Source organism: Cupressus sempervirens, chromosome 8 (genome assembly GCF_028749045.1).
Source record: "Cupressus sempervirens isolate cs-2001-9-10 chromosome 8, ASM2874904v1, whole genome shotgun sequence".
Classification (NCBI taxonomy): Eukaryota; Viridiplantae; Streptophyta; class Pinopsida; order Cupressales; family Cupressaceae; genus Cupressus; species Cupressus sempervirens.
In genome coordinates this window covers 509,220,154-509,234,239 of record NC_143125.1, presented here as the reverse complement: position 1 = coordinate 509,234,239, position 14,086 = coordinate 509,220,154, and the positions used below count along the sequence as shown (strand labels likewise).

Below are 14,086 nucleotides of genomic sequence, written 5' to 3'. Positions count from 1 at the left end.
TCTGTAATTTTTCCGTCTTGAACATTTCCCACGAGGACATGATGATTCTAACGGTGATCCATGCAATCAATAGTCTATCAACTAAATAAATAAATTATTCTTTATTTATTTTTAAACAAACTAAGAGTTTAATTCTCTAACCAAATCCTAATTGGACACAAAAAGTTTAATATACAAATTAAAAACATGCCATGCTAAAACTTTCCACAAAATTCCACGCGGCCGTTTATATTTCAAATGAAATTAGAACGTGGTAATTACAAGCTCGCAAGTTGAAGTAATCCAATTAAATGGTGTAGCCCTAAAAACTGAAAGATAACCTACACCTGTCCTCAAAAGCGACTCTAAATTAATATGGTAATCTAGCATTGCCACAAGGACATCGTAACCATAAAGCTAGGATAACTTTGCTTCCATAAAGGATGATTATGTACCAATGAAACATGATCCAAGATAATGTTATTCTATAACACCAAAAAGAACACTTCTATCTCGGTCAAAGATTGAGCTTGGGCCACCTAATATGTCTAATCTTGAAATCCACAACAAAGGGGAGACGACAAGGTTCAACATATTATTAACTATTCAATATGCATTTCCAAAATATTTCACAATCACTGGAAGTTCCAAGTGATTTCAATTATACCGATTCTCAATACTCTTTTACGTATGTGCATGTTTCAGTATTCAATTCTAGAAAACGAAGCATCAAATGCATGCACAAAGTTATCCTTGTAAGTATTTTCCAAAGCAAGCTATTGCTTTGATTATGGCAATATCTTTGTTTGTAAAATTAGTCTGAGATGACACTAAGTAAAATCGTTTTTAAAAAATTGAAATATACAGAAAGATGATTAAAAGAGAATTGAGGACTAGAGGACTTCAGCAATTTTGGTGTAAACAAGAGCTTTGCCCTCCTGTTTAAGCCTTTTGCTCATAATATTGCCCCAGCTGCAGATATCGTTCTGGAGTTACATTACATATTTCATGGCCTTCCTTCGAAAAAAAAGCAATCATTGGATTAGTGACATCAAATATCCATAGTCCATAATGATTAACTTGTTATGCTTAGGAGTTAACTATGCACAATTTATTTGCATCAAGGTTTTGGATCACACTCCATGATCCATCATCTGGATAAAAGAGCTGTAGTAATAAAAATGGTTTTGGATCACAATCCATGATCCATCATCTGGATAAGAGAGCTGTAGTAATAAAAATGGATGAAATTGCAGACCAATATTTATTTCTTACAATTGGAATAACCTACAAGTGCCATTTTTCCTAAAATATACTTTTTTAAGATAATATTAAAAACGAATTATTCATATACATTCTGAGTCCCTATAGAACACTTATAAAATAACAATGTTTTTATGACTTATTAAATGTAGAGCAACTTCTCCTACTCATATAGGTAGAACAAGTCGTAGTTAAATTACTAATCAAAATAAGTTGAAATGGTGCATGATGGAAGGTTTTAGAAAAATGCCTTCCAAATGAATGCATGAGCTTATTGGATTAATTCAATGAAATTGATCAAAAATGTAGCTGCAAAATTTGGTTACCAACCAAAAGATAAAGCCTTATTGAGTATGGACGCAATAAATCAAGTGCCAAATGGAGGAGGATTCTCAAAAACAAGAATAAATAAACCGAGGATTATTTTAATCCAGGGTTAATTATCCATATTGTTGTAAATAATTAAATTGGTACTTCTCTAGTGAAGAACTTTTTTGCCTGTTCATCCATCCAATCAAAAACATTAGATACGTCAGTATTCTTGGACAAAACATAAAAAGTTCAATTTAAAAATGAAATTTTATGCTTAGAAATATGGAATACAAATGTAACACACCTGCTCCAAAGTCAGAAACATTATGACATTCCATGATCCAAGTCGCCCAAAATTGGGGATAAATCCCTTGTAAAATGCTAGGGGGCCCTGCAAAAATTTTGAGATACTTTCTCAATCATAATCTCGATTTTCACATTGTCCAAAAAAGCAATATAATCATAGAAGAGATTTTAAGATCATCAACTTGGTCTGTACTAGCAACCACAGAGTTACCATTCCGCTAAAAAATTGAATGCATTTCTCTAATATGTGCAACTTGTGCAACTTTTACTGATATAGTTGAAACACCCAATGGTTTATTTACTTCTCGAACTTTTATGAAGTCTTGTGTGATAAGAACCAGAACTTCAAACCAAACACAACACCATTGAAATATCCAGAACCATTGAATTAACATGAACCCTCTCAAAACATTAAATAGAATAGGATGAGAAGAAGAAACCTGACAATTTTGATTGAAATCTACCTAAAAATGCAATCCTGTCTAGTGGGGCATGAAATATATCATATAATCAATAAGCCAATTACTAGGGATAATGGACCAAGCTCTGAAAACCTGAGATGCTTTGATATTTTAAAATTTCGGGCATTCAATCAAGATTATACATTATACTTACAAATGAAGACCCCATTAGTTAGAGCACCAAGGAAATAAGGAGAGGATCTAACTTTAGAGTCCCCAAATTTCTTAAGGGTAAAAATTTATATAACCTGTGAATATAGGGTGACATCAAATAACTATTCAGTCAAAGAATGCCATTCAATTCAATGCATAGAATCATAGGGGCTCGGAGAAAAATGTTGTTCTCTGAAACAGCCAGCAGTTAGGTTATAATCATCTTAGTCAATGCAATTAGTGACATCTACAAACTCTCCACAGAAGTTTTATCACTTTTCTCTCAGATTATTAAACCTCTCATATCTATCAAAACAGTCCATTATGTACAAAATGACTTCAAATATTTCCAGCAAATATTCCAGTGCATAACCTAAATATATTTCAAATTTACAATAAACACAAATTTAAATAGTTTCTAATTCTAGATGTTTTCTCCAAAATAAAACATCTACAGGACAACTCTGTCAGTTGAAGTGATGTAGAAACATCATCAAAGATTCTAATTTGCTGAAACTATCATCAGACATTGAAATAAAAAATAAAGAAGAAAAGAAATGCTCCAAAAAAGAATTGGAATGCAGATTAGGATAAAACAAACAGAAGTGTAACACTTTTACATCATTTTTTAACGTTTTCACAAAGCAATCTATTGTGCCTTTGTACGCTTGTGAGTTTCCCATCATTCTTGACTTTACCTGCAAGGAAAGACCATAAGAATAATGATCAGAACATTTTTAAATACTTAAAAAGACTAAAGTGCATTTTATCTTGCACACAGATGCTTGTGGCAAAAAAAGAATTGATTACAAACACAAACTCATCATAATGCATAAAACATCGGCTCAAAATAAAATAATAGAACAGGCTTTATCAAGCCAGAACAGGAAATATGACCCTCAAATAAGGAAGGGATGGTTATTACTTATTCCAGAAAAGTTCTGTGCCACTGTTTCCTTCTTAGTATGTCAATCAAAGAACAAAATAAATATCAGCAGTTGACATATTAAATATATCGGAAACAACATATTACTACCCAATGCATACTTCTGCAATATAAGAATTGCTGACACAAGATCCATCAGAAGTAATAAAATGAACATAAGATTCATGTGTTTCTAATTGCATTCAACACTAGATAATAACAAGAAAGCAAGCATTTAAACCTATGTTGCATGGGTACGCATATCCACAACCCTAGGAAAACTACCCACAAACCCGAGTACCAGATACTCAGTAGAGAGCATCATAGATAAGGACCTTGAATAAGATTTCTGATTTCTATTTTGGTTCTTTGTTTATCAGTTTTCTGTTTATCAAGCTTAATTCAATACATAATCAGTTTGAAACTTTGATACAATACTGATTACTACTAAACTTTATCACTGTTCAAGTCAGAAGTTTATCATTTGCAATGTCGTTATAGATTTAAGATCATCTTATTCATGTTAAAAGTCTGTCTTCTCTGTTATGTATCTAAACATTTTGCATATATTATTATTACAAACATATTGTAAATCTGAAATTGAAAACAATACATAACATCTGCAAACTTTCACTGTTCTTGTTTTGAAAAGCCATATTTTCAGATTTTCTATAAATATTAAATTATATTAAAATAAAACTTTTGACATACCCAAGTACCCCTGTCCCCAATTTTAAAAAATAGTTGTACCTGTACCCGTACCTTAAGTACCCCCGTCCCTGTGCAACCTTAATTTAAACATGTTTGAAGAATATGGAGAAAACTTTCCAAAGCCACAAAATCTAATATAAGTTCATATAAAATAAATAGCAACATATTCCTTTGCTGGTGCAAATTTAAAGAGCCCTGCCTTGCACACTGGGTTTGAAATTCAGAACTAGTGCAAAGTCCATCACATTTCAATTCTACAACATCAGAATCAGAAAAATACTATCATGGATTTTATTAATTTGGGCATACAAAAAACTTGAGATAGCAAAGCAATGGCAGTGTGTTTGTATCTCGCAACTAGCTACATATAGGAAAACATGGAACTAGTCAACAGATGGATGATATAAAGTATATCAATATTTATCCTTCAACCAAGACTTTGATCAATCATTTTATCATTTATTTGTGGAGAAACCTGGAAATGCATTGCCAGCATAAATGCAGGTGTTTCGGAAATGGAAACTGCTCTGGGGACAAGGAGATAACAGTACACATTTCTGAGCTGTTTCCAAATTTGCCAAAAACAGTAGTGATGTTAACGGTTCTGAGGGACAGTGCTAGGATCTGGTGGGGACAGTCAGAGACATCTATAATGTCCCCTTTTTGGGATTGCTCTAGTTTTTGCCCTAGAATCACAAATTCAATTAAGATAAGAATTGTAAGATGGTTAGGGATATAACTTTACAAATTAAAATACATTTTAACAAGGTAAATCTTGATAAATAGGAGATATTTTCCACAGCAAGTCAAATTGTGATATTCCTATCAGGATTTAACTGTGTAGTTTTCGAGTCAAACTTATTGACCCATATTTCATGAGTAGTTGTTCATAAGAACCCATCTCTCATGAGAAAGAATAATCTTGATTTTGATTAAGTTGTTCATAAGGTAAATCTTGATTCTGGTCCCACAATGACCAAATATTGGACAAGTGCATATATACATATATATGAACTAATTATATTGTTGGTGCAGTATAATCTGCCTAAAGCTTTACAATTTAATAATTCAAAGAGATGTACAATTCTAACCTGTATTTTATGATATTTAATATAGATTCCCTCGCAATAATGCCTTTGTATGATGCATAGTTACACTGCCCTAAGGGATGGGGGGACAAAGGGGCCTCAATTTGGGGACAACAGGGGGACAACGGCGTGGGGCGGGGGGGTTAGGTGTTGTATATACTATATACTATACATGTGGTACTTAAAATGCTAGTAATGAAAATATGTATAACAATTTAAGACAAAGATGTAAAATACTAGTTTACTAAAATTTAAATACTCGAGTCTTGAACATTGCATTGAACAACAAATATTAAAATTTTAAATACTGCGATGAAGAAATGAAAGAGTTCTAACTCCTACTATATAAATATTAAATAATAATAGTCATAGATATCAAAAGTATGAGTATCTAATCATAGAGATGATTACATCAAACATAATATGATATTCAATACGCCCAATAGAATATTAAAACATGTTTACTTTAGTTATTTTCTGGTTGGGTATGGCACACCCAACTATCCCTTGGAGGGGTCAAGGGACTTGTTTCCATCCCCCCATCCCCAATGAGATGACAGCCCAAACATGGCACCACTATGGACGCAGGAATGATGTCCCCCGTCTCGGGTGTGTCAAGGAAAAAGGGCGGGGATGCATCCCTATGTTACTATGGTATGATGTAACCTATGCCCATTCCACCACAGGCCTTACCTACTTTGTGAGGTACTAATATTAAAACATGTTTACTTTAGTTATTTTTTGGTTGGGTATGGCACACCCAACCGTCCCTTGGAGGGGTTAGGGGACGTGTTTCCGTCCCCCCATCCCCAACAAGATGACAACCCAAACATGGCACCACTATGGACGCAAGAATGTCATTCCCCATCTCGGGTGTGTCAAGGAAAAAGGGCGGTGATGCGTCCCCGTGTTACTATGGTATGATGTAACCTATGCCCATTCCATCACAGGCCTTACCCACTTTGTGAGGTACTAATCTAGTAAGTACTCTATTTCATATGCCTAATTATTACTAATTAGGGAATATGCTTTACATTATACATTAGATCTCTTATAAATATCAATATATATACACACACAAACACACATACGTACATAGAGAGAGAGAGAGAGAGAGAGAGGCTTAGTCTCTAAAGAAATTCAGATATAATATTTTGCGATCTATATTGACCTATGTTCCATGGTAATGCGTCCCCTAGATTCTTTGAAGCTCTTGTCCCTAGTACAGTAGAGGGATGTGGGGATGTCATTTTCCCATCCCCCCTCTTGTACCCATTTTGCAAAATTTTGGAACGGTCCCCAAAACGACTTTGAAAGTGGTTGAGAACAACTAGAAGTTCACAAGATGGGTAGGGGACTTCAGCCCAAGCCATTTTTGGGCTGCTAGTGCTAAAAAATAAGACATTTTTAAATTTGAAAAAAAGGTTGGCTGACCCACAAGGACACCTATACCACATTTAACAATATCCAAAATAACCAATAAGAAGAAAAGGACATTAATTTTCACATTTGCAAAGGAGAAGAGCAGCAAGAGAAGGTCAAATCTAATTGATTTAAACTATTAGACCTACTATCTATTGATTATGGACTGTTATATATTATAATTTATTACAGACTTCTATGTTTAGTGTTTAGTTATTATATTTACATTTTAATATGTTATGTCATTTCATGGTTGAAACTTGGAGCCTTTGAGCTTTTTTGCTATATGTATGTCATATATTGACAAAAAAAGGCATTTGTATTTTGTTAATTTGCTTATCGATTAACATGTGAATTCTCAATTCAAGTCCAATGCTATGTATTAAGCTTCTAAAATGTCTATGATGAATGCTTTACCAAAGTTATGTTATGCATATTTGAAATTTCTCTTTATATTTAAATATTTTAATTCTATTATTATTTTAATAGCAGCTCCCTACTATCCACTTAAAATTGGCCGTAAACTGTAGCCAAAACACATCCCCGTATGCTAAACCGTCCCCATCCCTGAAACTCTATGGAATATAGGCATTGACTCATAGTTGGGGTCAACAATGTATATTTAATTATCTTCCCCTTTAACTCTTCCTGTCAGGAAGTATCACATATATTGTATATTCTCTTCCATCTGAAGTGTATCCAAATATATTTCATACGTTCACATTATTCCTGTGATCAGTGCTCCTATACTATATTCTTTGATTACACTTCTATTGTCACATACACACATTCATATAAGTTCTATTATTATAAATGTATATGTAACCTGTATATACATATATATATATAAGATAGAATCCCATTATCTCATTTAACTTATATTATTATTTTATTTCTCATTCAATACTTAAGTTAGATATATACATATTTCTGGTTACTTTATATTTATTTTGCTCTACTTGCCCCTAATGGAATTCAAACATAATAGTCTGTAATAAATACCCAACTCAAAATCTACTGTATAATTACTCGAAAATCCGCATAGAATCTTCTCTTCACAATGAGGGCTATTATTGAGGAGGCTAGGCATCGATCTAAGAAAGTCTACTATTGTTTTGTTAATTTCCGTAAGGCTTTTGATTATGTTCCTAGGATGGCCTTATTCCAGAGACTTAGGGAGATTGGGATCTCAGATATGTTATTGACTGCTATTATGAGACTGTATGAGAAGATGACTGGTAGACTCAAGACTCCGGAGGGTTTCTCAAATCTGATTCAGAGCACTATTAGGGTGACGCAAGGCTGTCCTCTTTCCCCTACTTTGTTCGGATTGTATATTGATGAGCTTGAGGATTTTCTTGTGAACTCCTCACAATCTGGTGATGGGTGTTATTTTGCATCAGGTTTTGATCTCCATTCTCCTTTTTGCCGATGATGTGGTTCTCCTGGCCTCTTCTCCTGATAGCTTACAGAGACTTCTTAATGGTCTGGCCTCTTTTTGTGATCAGCATCAGCTTGTGGTCAATCTGGCTAAGACTCGGGTTATGATCTTTAACTGCTTAAAGACCTCTCATCTTCATTTCTCTTTCTAGGGACAGGAGGTTGAGATCACTTCTTCATACATGTATCTTGGAGTGAAGTTTTTGGGACCCCACTTCAGTTTGAGACCGGCTATTCAATCCAGAATCAATAAGGGAATGGGGTCTCTAGCCATGATTGAGAGGCAGTGCTTCAGACATCATTTTCACGACATTTCGTCCAAGTTGTCCCTCTTAGACTCCTTGTTTAGACCGACTGTTCTTTATGGCTTGGTGGTTTGGAGACCTTCTCTTCGTGCTTCGGATTGGGCTTCTATTGAGCGTGTTCAGACATTGTTTTTACGGTGCATCATTAGATGTCATAGATTCACCCCTCATAGTATTGTCCTAGCCAAGTTTGGTGCTCATCCTTTCAAACTTGCGACCATTTTTGACTTGGTTTGGTTTCTTCATCGGCTTCATGGTTTCATGGGTTCTGATGTTGACCATCATAGATACTCTCATCTGGCATATTGTTCTTCAGTTCAAATTACGAGATCTGATACTAGCACTAGATCTCGCTGTTGGTATGCCCTGGACACCTCTTTGTTGAGTTCAATCGAGATTGATATTGATCGTCTTCCTCCATACCAGTTCTCATTGGATGCTCATGCTCATCTCCTCCCCTCTCAGCAGGTGTTGAATGAGTATGTTAGATAGGATATTTACAGGCAGTATATTAGCACTACTTGGTGTAATCCTCCTGTGGATTACGCCCTAAGATGGCATTTTATGCAAAGCATTTTCTTGAGACTCAAATGGTATTATTGTGCATCCTGGTTATCTCTATCAGCGTTGGTGTCACGCTCTTCGATTCTCCTTGGGCTCCTTCAGAGTTGGTTCTCATCATCTTCGAGTCCGAACTGATCACCATTTGGACAGAGAGGATCGAGTTTGTAGATTGTGTACATTGGCTAAGGTTGAGACAAAGACCCATTTCTTATTTCGTTGCCCTGTCTACTATGAGATTAGGGGGAAATATTATTGTCTTTTCAGAGATTGTTTCTCTCTCTCTCTGAGTTCTTCAACTATGACGATCAGCAGTGTCTTACACTTTATCTTCGAGAGGCCACCCAGCTTCGTGAGGATACCCTTCAATCAGCCACATCTCAAAACAACACCTCAGATCAGCTCATTACCGCTTTTTTCTCCCCCTTGTCTCAGTCACGAGGCATGAAAAGGCCTTCCAGCATTACTCCTTCCAAATCAGTCAAACATTGCACCAGTCTTTCCAGACAACGGCACTCCTCTAGCGGACCTCAGCGACAATCTATCACATTGTATCGTCCACAATGTAAACTGGAACTGAACAACCATGTAGCAGATCAAATGAATTTGTGTTAGAAAACACAAAAGCCCTTCCATTTTTCATATGTATTCAGTTTCTATTTCTATAGCTTCCAACTCCTGCTTATGCTCCCTTATTGCTAAGAGGACAAACTTTGCACTCGCAAGAGGATTGTAAGAAGCCGTCGTCATTTTTTAGGAAGCTTTCTAAACTTGGCAAGGTTTTTTTTCATCTTTACTAAACTTGTAACAAGTTATCACTCAGTTTTTTCCGAAATGAATTGCAAATTAATCCTAGAGAAAGACAAGTAAACCTTATGTAGTCCATCCATAAAACTTTTTTTTGAGGCAAATAGTTCCATAGTTATGAGGTATATTTTCATTCACCAAAATTCAAGTGTTTCTCTTCCAATATTAATATGGTCAATAAACTTAAGGAGACAAACTCATCGAGCTCAGAAAAAATTATCACAGAAGTTGTGGTAAAGGATAACTGCAGCAAATTAACCTCGTCGTTAAGCTTTTGTATGAGCCAAGACTTTTGAGATGAATATCAGAAAATGGAGTATCCAAGCACAATCTGCAAGAGAAGAAGACTGCTGTCCTCCCTAGGAAAATGACAAATGAAACAAGGAGCTTTTTCGGGGCTTTAATTATCTATCAAAGATGTGACACCTCAATCCGTAAGCTTTTGAACTATCATTATGATTGTAGTCAACTTTTAAGGATTTAGGAATACAAAGGAAAAAGGAGAGAACACCAAGATGACCAAAGAGCACAGGCAAGCTATCTAGAACATGATAGAAGTTATAGATGCGGAAAGGGTTGCCCACACTCACTAAATACAGATTATTATGCTCAATAAGGATATTTTCATAGACAAATCAAATGACTCATCTAACACATTACAAATGCCAGAAGTCATACGATCACAGTTGTGGGAACAATGTGCTTTACTAGATCATTACAAACATGACAGTGATCTCAGCTGGTTGTCTGCTTTACCATGTTATCTCAAATTTCGATATCTTCCATAGATTTATGGGATAGTTCTTCTGGTATTTTCTCTACAGGGCTTGTAAGGCACTTTCATTATTTGAGCCATATTTGATTATTATGAGATGGTTAAAACTGTGTGCATGCACTTGGGGGCATTATATTCTAACGACATGATACATCCTAGTCACAATACATTTATATTTCCCGGTCACCTTCTAACTCCCCCTATGTTGCATGGGTACGCATACCCACACCCCTAGGATGCGTGCCCACAAACCCAAGTACTGGGTGCTCAGTGGAAAGCATCATAGATAAGGACCTTGATTTAAATTCTGATTTTGGTTTTGGTTTTTTGCTTGTGTATCAGCTTCGTGTTTATCAAGCTTAATTCAATATGTAACCAGTTCGAAACTCTGATAGAATACTGATTAATAGTAAACTTTATCACTGCTCAAGTCAGAAATTTATCATTTGCAATATGTCATTGTTATATGATTTATGATCTTCGTATTCATGTTTAAAGTCTGCCTTCTCTGTAATGCATCTAAACATTTAGCATATATTATTATTACAAACATAGTGCAAATCTGAAACTGAAAACAATACATTACATTGGCAAACTTTACCACTGTTCTTGTTTTGAAAAACCATTGTCATGACTCATATTTTCAGTTTATCTATAAATATTAAGTTATATTAAAGTTCTTGATGTACCTGAGTATCCCCGTCCCCTATTTTGAAAAATAGTTGTACTCATACCTATACCGATACCTCAAGTACCCAAGTACCCCCGTCCCCGTGCAACCTTGAATTTCCCCTCCATTTTTCATCTAATAAATTAAAAAATACATTTCATTTTCCATTTATACAATTTCAAACTAAGTTGAAGGCATAGGTACAGGTATGAGAACCAAGTATGCTGTATATGCAATTATTTTCCCCTTGGCTAGGATATGTTTGGAAATGTTTTTCAGCAATCTTAAATCATCTTTATCATTCAAAGTTGAGCTTCTACCATCAACGCAAGAGATTACAAATTGTGAAAGGATCGCACGGTCTCTCTTTTGGGGATCCATTTGCCTTCCATAGTGTTTTATGCTTCTCAATTCTTTCGATTGGGAGCCCCTAGCACTACTCTCTTCACTCTCTTTTGGAAGGACATTTTCCTACAAATTTTCTCTTCTTTTATAAATCATTTTGTACATGGCGTATCATGGATACATTTGTTAGATTTCATTTGTCCATCTATCCTACCCACCTAAGCTACACTTATGGGGGATTTTGGTGCATTATTTTATTTTGGTATTTAGTTTATTACTTTACTGCAAAGTATGCGCCTACGATAGGATAAGCTTGCTGAAATATATATTTACTTGGACAGATTGCATATGCATCATGTGGCTTATACTTTTCTATTTGGTGGAATTGTACTACACGTGTGTCCATATATCCTATCAAACTATATTGGCTGTCCATTTACGCTCTTAGTGGTGTATCCTATATATAGCTACCTCTTACTCTCGTTTGAGCAGTCTCTAGTACATAATATCATTGTACTGCACCAATCAAATAGAATATAATTATTCTGTTATAAAGGTTTAATTGTGCTTTCCTATAGGCCTTCTTGACCTTGGGTGGCTATGTCTATAGCCAGATTATACAATATATAAAAGTAATAAAAATATCCACGAGTTCAATTAACAGATAGTATTATGGTAACACAAAATAACTGAAAACAGAAAAGAGGTTGTCAAAACAAATGTGGGGTAACAATTACAACAGGGACCAGAAAGAATACAATTATTATATAATACGTACAACATCAACTGGTGAGCCAATACAAACTGCAAAGAAGCCAGCCCCAAGTCCGGACAGCAAATGTGTAATGATATTGTCAGAAAACCCTGGAAGCTTTAACAGAGACTGCATAGTTTAAACAACACCATGCACAATTTGTGAGAATTTATATAAAAAAATCAAAATGGAGACCCCAAAATTAAATATTGGCTTCCAATAATCAGCACTGTACCTGTTTTACTTGATCATAACTTGCCAGCTCAGCAGCATTAATTATGGCATTTCGTGCCACATTGGGCCCAAGTCCTGTCCACAAAGCACCCACACCTTCCTGGAATATATAGTAGGATTTGTGAGAAAGGCTGGCAAAGAAACTATTCTTACTAAACTTCACCCAAATATGTCCAACGGGAACTTACTTGTCTGACAATTGTTGCATATGCATTCATTGCTCCTGAATAACGTCTTGGCACCCCAGGTGGTAGCTTCCCTTCAGCTTGTAGTCGTACCTTCACAAGATCAGTGGGACTGGCCACTGTGATAGCCAAAGCCCCTATTTGACAGTCCAACGAAGGTTAATCAAAGGTCTCAAAATGTATTTGTCAAAAGCACATCCATAATTGCAATTTGAAGTTTAGTTCCTACAGAAAAAAAAAACAGATTAAGAAGTTAAGGCTTAATTGAAGCTCATATAGAAGTACTGGTATTTACCAAGATTAAAAAAAGTAACTTCAAGGTAAATTCAAGTTGCAATTGCTATATTTAATTTGCTCATTTAAATTTAAAAAATTTGATAAATTGTATATAACTTTTCTTATATCCTCCTTCCTAACCTTGATCTGTGAGATCCAGGAGATCCTACATACAAAGATTCAATTCCAGTTCCAGCTCCACCACCTCTTCATGTACGAGACACCTCTAGAGACAGAGACAGCAGCACCATCGGCATTGGCATTGCTCCACTACCACATCCACGGACAATCCCTTTCTTCGGGGGTTTTTCTTTGTCTCTTTGGCTCCTTATTTTTGTTTTGTGTGGTGGAGGTGTCTTCTCGCCCCTTCTTCCCCCCCCGCCACCCTCCCCGCGCCCGACTTGTCCTTTCCTTTTCTCTTTTTCTTGTTGTTTTTGGTCACCGTTTGGTGCTCTTGTTGTTGGGTTTCTTTCATGTTGTTCCCTTTGACCCATTTTGTGGTCGCTTGCTGCACATTTGTAAATTAATCTATCTTAATATTTATTGACATATTGTTATTGTGTCATATTTAAAAATGCAAACTTCCTTTGTGAGACCTTTTAGCCCTCCTTGTAGCAATCTCCTTGGTAGGTGGATGTATTTATGCTCATGTTTTTGCCTTTCCTCAAGCATCTACCCATCCTCTAGATCTCAATGACCATCCTGAGGCTCAGCAACCCTCAAAGTAAGGGTCAAGGTCATCCCTTACGCTCAGGTTAGGGACAAGCTCATCCCTTACCCCCTCCCTGGTTAGGAGCGAGGTCGTCCCTTTTCTGAGGGGTTTTCCCTCAGATCCTAGGCCAGTTTTGGATTTTTCTATTTGTTTTCTCACCTAGTGTAGTCAGCCCTTTCAATTTTGGTTCTGAAATCGCTATAAAAGTAGGTTGGCTCACTTCATTTGGGTATCTACGATAATCCATTTTGATCTAGGGCAATCCATTATTATTGTGCACATTCATGCTATCAATTTTAGGAGCGAGATCCATTCAAGTCATCACCCATTCGAGTAAGCATTCAAGGAATTCAAATCAAACAAGCAACAATTCACTGAAGGCCATCATTTCCATGTCATCAA

At 35.7% G+C, this 14,086-nt stretch overlaps 1 protein-coding gene across 4 annotated transcripts in view; it reads right to left on the bottom strand.

Annotated features, from left to right (window-relative positions):
- Nucleotides 1-1,355: 1,355 nt before the first annotated feature.
- The window catches only part of LOC149543428 (mitochondrial uncoupling protein 1-like), an 80,915-nt gene continuing 68,184 nt past the window's right edge, over nucleotides 1,356-14,086 (bottom strand). For all 4 annotated transcript variants that reach the window (XM_089798217.1, XM_089798215.1, XM_089798214.1 and 1 more), the window contains 6 exons: nucleotides 12,700-12,833; nucleotides 12,513-12,611; nucleotides 12,302-12,406; nucleotides 3,095-3,172; nucleotides 1,859-1,945; nucleotides 1,356-1,740 (listed from right to left, as the gene is read on the bottom strand). In XM_089798217.1, coding sequence (XP_089654343.1) covers nucleotides 1,705-1,740; nucleotides 1,859-1,945; nucleotides 3,095-3,172; nucleotides 12,302-12,406; nucleotides 12,513-12,611; nucleotides 12,700-12,833 — 539 coding nt within the window. In that variant the 3' untranslated portion in view covers nucleotides 1,356-1,704. The remainder of the gene's footprint in view (nucleotides 1,741-1,858; nucleotides 1,946-3,094; nucleotides 3,173-12,301; nucleotides 12,407-12,512; nucleotides 12,612-12,699; nucleotides 12,834-14,086) is intronic.